Raw genomic sequence first — 13,699 nt, 5'->3', positions numbered from 1 at the left:
TTCAAAAATTATGAACTTGGAGCCATATTTACTGACCAGAGACATGATTCCAGGATATTTTACTAAACAGGTGGTAATTTTAATCCAGATACAATTTACACATGTGAGAATGAGAGTTTTAATTTGTAATGGTTATTTAAAATTTGGGACATGTGAAATGATTCTGCCCAATCCTGTGTTGGATTGATCTTGGGTTAAACCTCCTGTCTGGTGCAAAGATTTATTCCTGACGCAATTAACACAACGAACAGGAAAATACTGGAATTGGATACTGAAGAAAAGTGTTTAAAATGAGAGATTATTGAATAGAAATGATTCCCAGACTGTGTGGTCATTCGATTAAAGGATGCTGACATCCATTTGAGAACTTTTATTCCACTCCATTTCAAACTAAGGGAGTCTACGTACAAGGAAAGCCCGAGGATGGCAGATAAGGGGGGTCTGGAAAACATCATGATGGGGCACCTATCTGTTCATGAGATGATCACAAAGTCCCATAATGCCCAGATATTAATTTCATTGGGCCTATATATAATGTATGTAATCTATAACCATTCTGATTGGATTGTGTCCAGCTGGGATGGGCTGAGTAACTGGATAAGAATTGATGATTTTCATTGTTGGGTGGAGTTGTTAGCCCCGTGGCTTCTTCTTGTTCACCTAACTAATAAACTGTTTGTCGATTGAATCAGGCTTGAGTGTTGAATGATTCTTCTGAGTTCATTACCCCCATCACACTGGGTACATTCCCACTTAATCCTTGGGAGTGGTCTGATAGGTCATGGTCCAGACAACATGTGGTCTTTAGGGGACTTTTCATGAATCATATGTGTTATAGATGTGCATTTAAAATGGTTGGAAGCACCGATCATGAGTAATATTCCAGCTGCTGTGACAATACAGAAGCTCTGTCAGATTTTCACAAGCCCTGGGTTACCAGATTGGCTTGTTTCAGATAACGACACTCCATTTACAGTGAGGTGTTTCAGGAATTCCTGTAAAGGAATGGTCTACGCCATGTGCGTACTACACCGATTCATCTGGCGATAAATGGTCCAGCAGAAAGAGCTGTTCAAACTCTGAAGGAGGGATTGAAGAGAATGGCAGGCGATACTTTAAGAACAAAGCTCTCAAGATTTTTGTTCCAGTATTGCATCACATCACAATCCACAACCGGACTCTAACCTGTGAAAATTTAGGCTGAATTCTCATCTGGGTCTGCTTCATCCAGATCTCAGAGCAAAAGTGAGTAGGAGACAAGAGAAGCAGAAGGAGGGACACGACTACCAAACAGAGGCAGTTCAAACTGGCTGATCAGGTTTATATCAGAAAATTTAGGAGTAACCAAAAGTGGTTACCGGGAATCATTTTAAACCAAAGTAGTCCAGTATCTTGGGTTGTGAGACTGTAAAACAGAAGAGTTGTTCGCAGAACCAAGACCATACTTGCTTGTGGTGTGACCCCGAGTCAGGAACAGTTTCAGAGTCAGCAACCATTACTGAGAACATGGCAGAGGGTCATGCTGCTGTGGACATTCACCAGGAAGTGGTTCCTGTGTTTCCAGCTTTGCCAGTTGACTCTGCTGTGGGAGTGGAAGAGGAACGTTCATGTACAGATTCTCAAACTACCTCTTCACCTCCCATTCCAGATCCACCATTACAAGATTTACCAGTGGTATTGTACAGGTCGCAATGCAACCGCAAAGCTCCTGACAGACTTCTATATTGTTAAAGACATTACTTTTGTTGTATTTCTGTCCTGATGGGGGATTGAAATTTAAGGGGAGGAGAAGTGTTACAGAGTGTTCTTCTCAGCCTTTCTCCCTTCTGAGCACGTGTGGGCTCTGGGCAGGGTTTCAGTCTGTTTCTCGTGCTCCTACTTTCTTTACCACCATTTTTTGAACTTTGTTATTTATTTCCATAAAGAACATTACAGCCTTAATTGTGAGCCAACGAAAGAATAAATGATTCATTAATACATATGCTAGGCTGGAAATGTAAATTTGAACACAAGTTTGTAATGTTTATAATCATCTCCAAACTTCGTGGCCTGGGCCTCGGCTCCTACCTTTGTGACTGGATCCTGGACTTCCTAACCCACAGACCACAACCAGTAAGACTGGGCAACAACACCTCCTTCATGATCATCCTCAACACCGGTGCCCCACAAGGCTGTGTTCTCAGCCCCCTACTATTCTCCTTATACACCTACGACTGTTTGGCCAAATTCCCGTCCAACTCGATTTTCAAGTTTGCTGATAACACCACCGTAGTGGGTCAGATCTCAAACAATGATGAGACAGAGTACAGGAATGAGATAGAGAATCTGGTGAACTGGTGCAGCAACAATAATCTCTCCCTCAATGTCAACAAAATGAAGGAGATTGTCATCGACTTCAGGAAGCGTAGAGAAGAACATACCCCTGTCTACATCAACGGGGACGAAGTAGGAAGGGTCGAGAGCTTCAAGTTTTTCGGTGTCCAGATCACCAACAACCTGTCCTGGTTTCTCCCCCCCACCCCCCCCCCTCCCCCACACACCCCACCATCTCGCCAAGGCCATTCCCACACCCCCACTTCTTGCCTTCAAACAACCGCACAACCTCAAACAGACCATTGTCCGCAGCAAACTACCCAGCCTTCAGGAGAACAGTGACCATGACACCACACAACCCTGCCACAGCAACCTCTGCAAGACGTGCCGGATCATCGACACAGATGCCATCATCTCACGTGAGAACACCATCCACCAGGTACACGGTACATACGCTTGCAACTCGGCCAACGTTGTCTACCTGATACGCTGCAAGAAAGGATGTCCCGAGGCATGGTACATTGGGGAAACTATGCAGACGCTGCGACAACGGATGAATGAACACCGCTCGACAATCACCAGGCAAGACTGTTCTCTTCCTGTTGGGGAGCACTTCAGCGGTCACGGGCATTCGGCCTCTGATCTTCGGGTAAGCGTTCTCCAAGGCGGCCTTCGCGACACACGACGGCGCAGAGTCGCTGAGCAGAAACTGATAGCCAAGTTCCGCACACACGAGGACGGCCTCAACCGGGATATTGGGTTCATGTCACACTATTTGTAACTCCCACAGAGTTTCACTGGCTGTCTTGTCTGGAGACAATACACATCTTTTTAGCCTGTCTTGATGCTCTCTCCACTCACATTGTTTTGTTTCTTAAAGACTTGATCAGTTGTAAGTATTCGCATTCCAACCATTATTCATGTAAATTGAGTCTGTGTCTTTATAAGCTCTGTTTGTGAACAGAATTCCCACTCACCTGAAGAAGGGGCTTGCAGCTCCGAAAGCTTGTGTGGCTTTTGCTACCAAATAAACCTGTTGGACTTTAACCTGGTGTTGTTAAACTTCTTACTGTGTTTACCCCAGTCCAACGCCGGCATCTCCACATCATTGCTTCAGTCATACAGGGCACTGCTGAAACTGCATCTTGAATACTGGGCACAGTTTTTGTCTCCTATTTAACAAAGGATACAAATGTATTGGAAGCGGTTCAGAGGAGGTTTACTAGATTGATTCCCGATTATTGCTGGATAAAGGAATGAAATATATCAGTAATAGAATGGGAATGTTGAACTCAACACAACCAGATCAGAACATAAGAAGATAAGAACATAAGAAATAGGAGCAGGAGTAGGCCATCTAGCCCCTCGAGCCTGCCCCGCCATTCAATAAGATCATGGCTGATCTGAAGTGGATCAGTTCCACTTACCCACCTGATCCCTATAACCCAATTCCCTTACTGATCAGGAATCCATCTATCCGTGATTTAAACATATTCAACGAGGTAGCCTCCACCACTTCAGTGGGCAGAGAATTCCAGAGATTCACCACCCTCTGAGAGAAGAAGTTCCTCCTCAACTCTGTCCTAAACTGACCCCCCTTTATTTTGAGGCTGTGCCCTCTACTTCAAGCTTCCTTTCTAAGTGGAAAGAATCTCTCCACCTCTACCCTATCCAGCCCCTTCATTATCTTATAGGTCTCTATGAGATCCCCCCTCAGCCTTCTAAATTCCAACGAGTACAAACCCAATCTGCTCAGTCTCTCCTCATAATCAACACCCCTCATCTCTGGTATCAACCTGGTGAACCTTCTCTGCACTCCCTCCAAGGCCAATATATCCTTCTGCAAATAAGGGGACCAATACTGCACACAGTATTCCAGCTGCAGCCTCACCAATGCCCTGTACAGATGCAGCAAGACATCTCTGCTTTTATATTCTATCCCCCTTGCGATATAGGCCAACATCCCATTTGCCTTCTTGATCACCTGTTGCACCTGCAGACTGGGTTTTTGCATCTCATGCACAAGGATCCCCAGGTCCCTTTGCACAGTAGCATGTTGTAATTTTTTTCCATTTAGATAATAATCCAATTTGCTATTATTTCCTCCAAAGTGAATAACCTCGCATTTGTCAACGTTATACTCCATCTGCCAGATCCTCGCCCATTCACTCAGCCTGTCCAAATCTCTCTGCAGACCTTCTACGCCCTCCACACGATTCACTTTTCCACTTATCTTTGTGTCGTCTGCAAACTTTGTTACCCTACACTCAGTCCCCTCCTCCAGATCGTCCATATAAATGGTAAATAGTTGAGGCCCCAGTACCGATCCCTGCGGCACGCCACTAGTTACTATCCGCCAACCAGAAAAGCACCCAATTATTCCGACTCTCTGCTTCCTGTCGGATAGCCAATCCTCAATCCACGCTAACACCCTACCCCCAACTCCGTGTGACCCAATCTTCTTCAGCAACCTTTTGTGAGGCACCTTATCAAACGCCTTTTGGAAATCCAAAAACACCGCATCCACCGGTTCCCCTCCGTCAACCGCACTAGTCACATCTTCATAAAAATCCAACAAGTTCGTCAAGCACGAATTTCCCCTCATGAATCCATGCTGTGTCTGCTTAATCAAACCATTCTTATCCAGATGGCCTGCTATTTCTTCTTCAATGATGGATTCCAGCATTTTCCCAACTACAGACATTAAGCTAACTGGCCTGTAGTTACCCGCCTTTTGTCTATTTCCTTTTTTAAACAGCGGCGTGACATTAGCCGTTTTCCAATCCGCCGGCACTACCCCAGAATCCAACGAATTTTGATAAATAACCACTAACGCATTCGCTATTACCTCTGACATTTCTTTCAGTACCCTGGGATGCATTCCATCCGGGCCCGGGGACTTGTCCACCTTCAGTCCCGTTAGTCTACCAAGCACTGCCTCTCTGGTAACATTAATTGTATTGAGTACCTCTCCTCCTACCAACCCTCTATCGTTAATATTCGGTAAACTATTTGTGTCTTCCACCGTGAAGACCGACACAAAAAATGTATTCAAAGTTTCAGCCATTTCCTCATTTCCCACTATTAAATCCCCCCTCTCGTCCTCCAAGGGTCCAACATTCACTCTTGCCATTCTAAGCAGAGCCAGGCCATTCTATTCCTTTTTATATATTTGTAAAAGCTTTTACTATCATTTTTTATATTTAGAGCTAGCCTAGCTTCATAACCTGTCTTTCCTTTCTTTATCACTTTCTTAGTCGTTCTTTGTTGTTTCTTAAAGTTTTCCCAATCTTCCGATTCTCCACTATTTTTGGCCACTCTGTACGCATTGGTCTTTAATTTAATACTCTCCTTAATTTTTCAGAGTAAAGGATGTTCATAATGTATGGACTCAAATAGTTTCCCTTTAATTCATCTGTAGCCTTTTCCTGCCCTCTTTGTGGTAAAGGCAGAATTGTCTAGATAGTACTTTTAAAAAGAAGTTTATTCAATGAAAAAGGTTTAATGAACAATTTTAAGACATTGACTTTTACAACTTCATGTGATCAGTCCATAGAAGTGTCACCCTCTCTGACTCCTTCTTTGACAGGAATCCTTGTGGAATTCAGCCTCTGGTGTCTGGCTCCTTCTTGGACAGTAATTTCCTTGGAACTCTGCCTCAGGAGGCTTCAGTACTTGGCTAGCAAAGAAGACCTTTGGAACCTCTACTTTTATCCCCAAAGTGACCATTACCTCACGTCAGAGTTGGGCCTGTTGTAACACGACAATTGGTCAATTTGATCATAGAATCCTACAGTGCAGGAGGCCATTCAGCCCATCGAGCCTACACCGACCACAATCCCACCCCGGCCCCATCCCCATAACCCCATGCATTTACCCTAGCTCGTCGCCCTGACACTAAGGGGCAATTTAGCACCTAACCCGCACATCTTTGGAGTGTGGGAGGAAACCGGAGCACCCGGAAGAAACCCACGCAGACACGGGGAGAATGTGCAAACTCCACATAGACAGTGAGCCAAGCCGGGAATCGAACACAGGTCCCTGGAGCTGTGAACCAGCAGTGCTAACCACTGTGCCATCACTAGATTAATTTAATTGGATCCCCAATTACTTACATCACCTTCTCCCATTATCTCGACAGGGATACAATAGAACTGTTCCATGCTATCCCTTTATCTGATTCTATACAATCCCTTATTCACACAGTTTTAAATGTTGAGGCTAATCAGAGCTTGAAGGTCTCTCTTGCCAGTACTTTATCTTCATTGTGCATTCTTTACATACACAACAATTCCGTTTCTACGGCAAATAAAACTCAGTCTTTTACTATAATTACTGCTTCATTATTGATTAATTAATTGTAACTCAATTAATGCTCACTGCTTGTTCAATCACCTGATACTGACTGGTAGTGAATTAAAGGAGGATTCTTTAATTCCTACTTTTGGTTGATACGAGATTCACTGGTTCAAAAAGACACGTTGTCAAAGTGCCGCAGAAGTTTGAAAATGGGAGTGTTCCACACCGGATTTTTGGGCAAGTTCGGTGCTGCAATCTTCCGGCACTCTGTCAATCTTCTGACAGCTGGGAGCTATGTGCCAGCGATAAGTTCGGGTGTGTGTGTGGGGGCGGGGGGAGCCAAAGTACGCCAGTTTCAGAGTGCTCGGGTGCCATTGTGCAGGGCGCCCTGATCTGCCAGTGAATCAGACCTCCTCCCACCCCCCCCCTCCACACCAACATGGGTCACCGGCATCGGGGCATCAGGACCCTCCCGATGCATCCTCCGTCAGACCATGCCCCGCCCCCATGATGCCTTCATCCACAACCAACCCTTGAACATCACGATTCCCCCCCCCTGAGCAGAGATCCCCCCCTCTCTTGCTGATCACCCCCCATGAAAGCTTCCCCCCTCCCCTTGACAACCACCCTCCTTGTATAAGCCCCCATCATTTTAAATACCCCTCCATTAGGCCCCACTGTATTGGCACTGGCCACAGCACACATGGTGCCCAACCAGGCACTGCCAGGCTGCCAGGCAGGCACCGCCAGTGTGGCACTGCCCAATGGGCACGGCCCAGACTACCCTAGCGTTTCAAACCCCCCCCCTAGCGTTTCAACCCCCCCCCCCCCCGCCCTAGTGCCTGGTTCCTGCTTGTGAAAACCAGTAGTGATTCTCACCGGTGTGACACTGCATCAGAAACAGGGGTGGGGGGGGGGGGGTGGGGGGGGCGGCCTTCCCGGCTCACCGCACTGATCGAGCGGCGAGTCGAGCTGGTAAAATCGCCCCCTGTATCTTTCTTTCACACTCAGATTGAACAATCAGCTTTCGTCTTGAGGCAGATTTGACAGAATATAATGTCCTCCATTTGATCAAGGTGAAAGAAGAAATACTTATTTCAAACAATTCCTGCTAGCTACGCAGATTCCACAAGCATTTAGGTGAAGACAGTGTTCAGTTTTCAATAAGGCTCCAGTCACAATCGAGTTGTGGAATACCTCCGCTCAGTCCACAAGAATGACTCTGACCTTCCGCCTGCTTGCCATTAGAATTCACCACCTTGCTCTCACGCTCACATTTCTGTCCTTGGCCTGCTGCAATGTTCCGGAGAAGCCCAACACAAGCTGGGTGAACAGCCACTGGAAGCAAAGTTGTGAGACTGGCCAGTCCAGCAGAAAGAAACCTTCCGAGCCTCCCACTTCACCAACTGTCAGAATCAACATGGTTCCTTCCTGGATGTGATTAACAGTAGAATCCAACCCCTGTGTTCATTTGTGAACTTGCTGGTGTCTCCGCAGGTTGGATGAATCATTGAATCCCTTCCCACACTGAGAGCAGGTGAATGGCTTCTCCCCGGTGTGAACTCGCTGGTGACTCTTCAAGAAGGTTAAAACAGTGAATCCCTTCCCACACACAGAGCAGGTGAATGGTCTTTCTCCGGTGTGCATTCGCTGGTGCGTCATCAGGCGGGATGACCGAGTGAATCCCTTCCCACACACAGCGCAGGTGAATGGCCTCTCGCCAGTGTGAACTCGCTGGTGTGCCCCCAAGTAGGATGATGTTCGAAACCTCATTGAGCAGTGCGAGCAGCTGAACGGTCTCTCCCCGGTGTGAATGCGCTGGTGGTCCCTCAGAACCGCAGCACGATTGAAGCCGCTCCCACAGTCAGAGCATTTAAAGGGTCTCTCATTGCTGTGAGTGCCTTTGTGTTTCCTCAGGCTGGATGAAGCAGTGAATCCCATCCCACACAGAGAGCAAGTGAATGGTCTCTCCCCGGTGTGAACTCGCTGGTGGCTCCGTAGTGCGGATGACCATTTAAATCTCTTTGTACAGTGAGAGCAGCTGAACGGTCTCTCCTCGGTGTGAATGCGCTGGTGGGACATCAGATCCTGAGAGCTTTTGAAGTCACTCCCACAGACAGAGCATTTAAAGGGTCTCTCCTGGGTGTGAGTGACTTTGTGATTCAGCAGGTTGGACAACTGAGTAAATCCCTTCCCACACTCAGAGCAGGTGAACGGTTTCTCCCCAGTGTGAACTCGCTGGTGTGACTGCAGTTGGGATGACCATTTAAATCTCTTTGTGCAGTGAGAGCAGCTGAACGGTCTCTCCTCAGTGTGAATGCGCTGGTGGGACAAGAGATAACGAGCGCTTTTGAATCCGCTCCCACAGACAGAGCATTTAAAGGGTCTCTCCTTGGTATGTGTGCCTTGGTGTCTCTGCAGGTTGGATGACTGAGTGAATCCCTTCCCACACTCAGAGCAGGTGAACGGTCTCTCCCCAGTGTGGCTGCGTTGATGATTTGCCACCGCAGATGGGGATATGAATCCCTTCCCACAGTCCCCACATTTCCAAGGTTTCGCCATGGTGCCGGTGTCCTTGTGACTCTCCGGGTTAAACAATCAGTTAAATCTCACACAGAAAACTGGAACAGTCTCTCCCTGCTGTGAATGCTGCGATGTAGTTTCAGGCTGTGTAACTGGTTAAAGCTCTTTCCACACCCAGTGCACTGGAACACTCTCACTCAGGTGTGTGTGTGTCTCGGTGCTTTTCCAGTCACCATGCTTTAAATATGCAGAAGCAGACAGAACAGAGAAACATTTCTCCTTCTAGATTCAAAGGCCGATGATATTCAGGTCCTGATGAATTGAGTGACTCTGTCAGATGTTGCTGTGACCTTTGTTTCGAGATTTCTGTCTGTAAACCCTCAGCTCCTGATATTCTGAAAAGGAGTTTACAAGATTCATCAGAGTCAGTACAGATTAGAAATTCAGAACAGACAATTCTATTTTCTATGGAACACTCTTTCCTCTCTCATTCCTGCAAAGCTGTAAAGCACCATCCCATATACTCTCCCTCCATTCTCACTCTGCTGTATCTAATATTCACCCTCCCAATTCTCCTGAAGGTGCTGATTCAGGCTGATTGACAGATCCATGCTCACTGCTTCCTGTCCTGGACACAGAGAACTGAAAATCTCCATGCAGGCTGCCAGCTTAACAGAAATATGGCTATATTCCTCGACTAAAAATATTTTAAATGGTTTGTTTCAGTTAGTGGAGATACAGGGGGTTGTGATGGATGACGATGATCTTGAACTTGCTGCCGATGAGGGTGGTCAAAGTTTCACAGCACAGAAAGAGGCCCTTCGGCCCATTGTGTTTGTGCCGGCCATTAAGCATCTTTCTTTTCTAATCCCATTTTCCACACTTGGTCTGAAGCCTTGTGTACTATGGCATTTCAAGAGCTCATCTAAATACTTCTTAAATGTTGTGCAGGTTCCCACCTCTGCCATTCTTTTAGGCAGTGAGTTCCAGATTTCCGCCACCCTCTGGGTGAAAAAGGTTTTTCCTCATATCTTCCATCAACCTTCTGCCCTTGAACCTAAATCCATGCCCCTGGTAATTGACCGCTCTACTAAAGAGAAAAGTTCCTTCCTACCCCCCCTATCTGTGCCCCTCAGAATTTCATACACCTCAATCAGGTCCCCCTAACCCTTCTCTGCTCCAAGAATAACAACTCCAGCCTATCCAGTCTCCCTTGATAGCTGAAACACTCCAGCCCAGGCAACACCCTGGTGAATTTCTACTGCACCTTTTCCAGTGTATTTACATCCTTCCTATAATGTGGCAACCAGAACTGCACACAGTACTCCACCCTGTGGCCTAACCAGTCTTTTATACAGCTCCATTATATCCTCCCTGCCCTTTTATTCAATGCCTCAGTTAATAAAGGCAAGTATCCCATTTGCCTTCTGAACCACCTTATGTACCTGTCCTTTTGCCTTCAGAGACCTCTGCACACCAAGGTTCCTCTGATCCTCTGTATTTGCTAGGATCTGACCATTCAATGAGCATTCCGTTGCCTTGTTTGTCCTCTCAAAATGCATTACTTCAAACTTTTCAGGGTTGAATTCCAATTGCCACTATTTTGCTCATCTAACTAAAGTTTTAAATTTTATTTATTAGTGTCGCAAGTAGGCTTACATTAACACTGCAATGAAGTTACTGTGAAAATCCCCTAGTCGCTACACTTCAGCGGCACCTGTTCGGGTACACTGAGGGAGAATTTAGCAGGGCCAATGCACCTAACCAGCTTTCAGACTGTGGGAGGAAACTGGAGCATCTGGAGGTAACCCACACAGACACGGTGAGAATGTGCAGACTCTGCACAGGCAGTGACCTGAGCTGGGAATTGAACCCGGTTCCCTGGCACTGTGAGGCAGCAGTGCCACCCCGTTGATATCAAAGAACAAGGACAAAGAACGAAGAAAATTACAGCACAGGAACAGGCCCTTCGGCCCTCCAAGCCTGCACCAACCATGCTGCCCGACTGAACTAAAATCCTCTACCCTTCCAGGGACCATATCCCTCCATTCCCATCCTATTCATGTATTTGTCAAGATGCCCCTTAAAAGTCACTATTGTATCTGCAAAATCGACAATGGTTTCATGGTCATCATTTGATTTTTTTGTTTAATTCCACAATTTTGGTGAATTCAAATTTCACCTTCTGCCATGGTAAGATTCGAACACAGGCCCTTGGATACCTGGATTACTAGTCCAGTGACAATACTACACCACCACCTCCCCTGTCCTGTCATCTAAGGCTTTGCTCCTCAGTATTTACCACAGCACCAATTTTTGTGTCATCTGCAAACCTACATTCACACCCAGATCATTAATGTACACGACAAACAAGGGGCCCAGCACTGATCCCTCCGGAACACGATTGGACAGGGGAATCTAGTCACAAAAACAACCTTCAACCATCACCCTCTGCCTCCTGCCACTCAGCCAATTTTAGATCCAGTTTAGCAAATTGCCCTGGATCCCATGGGCCCTTACCTTCTTCATCAGCCTCCCATATGGGACCTTGTCAAAAACCTTACTGAAATCCATGTAGACAACATCAACTGTACTACCCTCACCTACACAACCAGTCACCTCCTCAAAAATTCAATTGAAATTGTCAGACATTATCTCCCTTTGCCAGAACCATGCTGCCTATCCTTGATTAATCCTTACCTCCTCAAGTGCAGATTAATTCTATCCCTTAGAATTTTGCCCAATACTTTCCCTGCTGCTGAATTAGACTCACTGGCTTGTAATATGCAGGATTTTCCTGACTTCCCATCTTGGCTAATTGTACCACATCATCTCCAGTCCTCTGGCACCTCTCCTGTGGTAGTCACGGGCATTCAGCCTCTGATCTTCAGGTAAGCGTTCTCCAAGGCGGCCTTACGACACACGACAGCGCAGAGTCGCTGAGCAGAAACTGATAGCCAAGTTCCGCACACATGAGGACGGCCTAAACCGGGATGTTGGATTTATGTCACATTATCAGTAACCCCCACAGCTTGCCTCCTGGGCTTGCAGAATCTCACTAGCTGTTCTGTCTGGAGACAATACACATCTCTTTAACCTGTGTTTAATGTTCCCTCCACCCACATTGTCTGTACATTTAAGACCTGGCTGGTTGTAGGATTCGCATTCTAATCAGTATTCTGTAACTTGATGTTGTGTCGCTGTGCACTGTTTGAGAGCACATTTCCACTCCATCTGACGAAGGAGCAGCACTCCGAAAGCTTATGGTATTTGCTACCAAATAAACCTGTTGGACTTTAACCTGGTGTTGTGAGACTCCTTACTGACCTCTCCCATGGCCAGAGATTTGAAAATTGTCAAGTGTCGCTACAATCTCCTCCCTTGCCTCCCACGGAAGCCTGGGATACATCCCATTTGGAGTTAGGGATTTATACAATTTTAGGCCCATTAAAAACGTTATTACATCCTCTCTCTCAATGTTAACCCCCCCGCGCGCCCGTTTCTACACCTAAATCATCCTGCCCCACAGTGAATATAGATGCAAAATATTCGTTTAAAACCCTCCAATGTCTCCTAGCTCCACACACAATTTACCACATTAGTCCCTAATGAACACTACTCTTTCCCTGGTCACCTCCTGCCCACAATATACTTATAAAACACCTTTGGATTTCCTCACAGATGCTGCAGAGTCGGAAGCTTAGTCTGAAGCTCATTGGCCAACTTCCGCATCCAAACAATGGGGGAGCTCTGATTGGCTGGGAGGACAAGAGTCCTTCCGGTCCTCCAACTCTTCCCATTGGCCAACATCTCAGCATGAGGGTCAAGGGGGTCGGCGCTCTACCGCACATGCGCAGAATCCCCTTTCACTTGGACATGCGCAGTCCCGGGCTGGAGGGAGAGAGAAATCACCGAACGGTTTCTCGCTCTGGCCGGAGCCGCCAGCCGGTTGCCTGGAAACCTGGGCTGGAGGAGGTGCAGGGGGAGGGGAACAATGGGTGGGGGCGGGGCTCCCGTGCGCTGGGCCTGTGCACTGGACGTCACCGTGGAGCAAAATGATTGCTATTGGCTGCTTCAGGCAGGGCGCCATTGTGCCATAACAGTGATTCCTTAAAGCGCCAGGGACCCGGGTTCGATTCCCGGCTCGGGTCACTGTCTGTGTGGAGTCTGCACATTCTCCCCGTGTCTGCGTGGGTTTCCTCCGGGTACTCTGGTTTCCTCCCACAGGTTAGGTGAATTGGCCGTACCAAATTGACCCTAGTGTCAGGGGATTAGCAGCGTAAATATGTAGGGTTACCGGAATAGGGCCTGGGTGGGATTGTGGTCGGTGCAGACTCGATGGGCCGAACTGTGGGGATTCTATGATTCAATGAAAGCCCAGTGAACTATTGTTCTATTCCAAGTGCAGGTCAGTGGGACTAGGCATAAAATGGTTCAGCACAGACAAGAAGGGCCAAAAGGCCTGTTTCTGAGCTGTAATTTTCTATGGTTCTAACTTCAGACTGAATAAAAGCAAATTACTGCAGATGCTGGAACCAAAAGACAAAATCTGAAACCAAAAGAG

The 13,699-nt window shown here is 46.9% G+C and overlaps 1 protein-coding gene across 1 annotated transcript; it reads right to left on the bottom strand.

The window, feature by feature from the left end:
* Positions 1 to 7,540: 7,540 nt before the first annotated feature.
* On the bottom strand, positions 7,541 to 12,873 carry LOC144481929 (uncharacterized). The gene is made up of 2 exons (XM_078201098.1): positions 12,799 to 12,873; positions 7,541 to 9,530 (listed from the first exon to the last, which is right to left on the bottom strand). Exon 2 carries the CDS (start codon positions 9,172 to 9,174, stop codon positions 8,080 to 8,082), a length of 1,095 nt encoding a protein of 364 aa, XP_078057224.1. The 5' UTR covers positions 9,175 to 9,530; positions 12,799 to 12,873; the 3' UTR covers positions 7,541 to 8,079.
* Positions 12,874 to 13,699: the final 826 nt, after the last annotated feature.

This window comes from Mustelus asterias, chromosome X (genome assembly GCF_964213995.1).
Source record: "Mustelus asterias chromosome X, sMusAst1.hap1.1, whole genome shotgun sequence".
Classification (NCBI taxonomy): domain Eukaryota; kingdom Metazoa; phylum Chordata; class Chondrichthyes; order Carcharhiniformes; family Triakidae; genus Mustelus; species Mustelus asterias.
The sequence above is the reverse complement of the archived record's forward strand: the minus strand, read 5'-3'. Positions and strand labels throughout refer to the sequence as shown.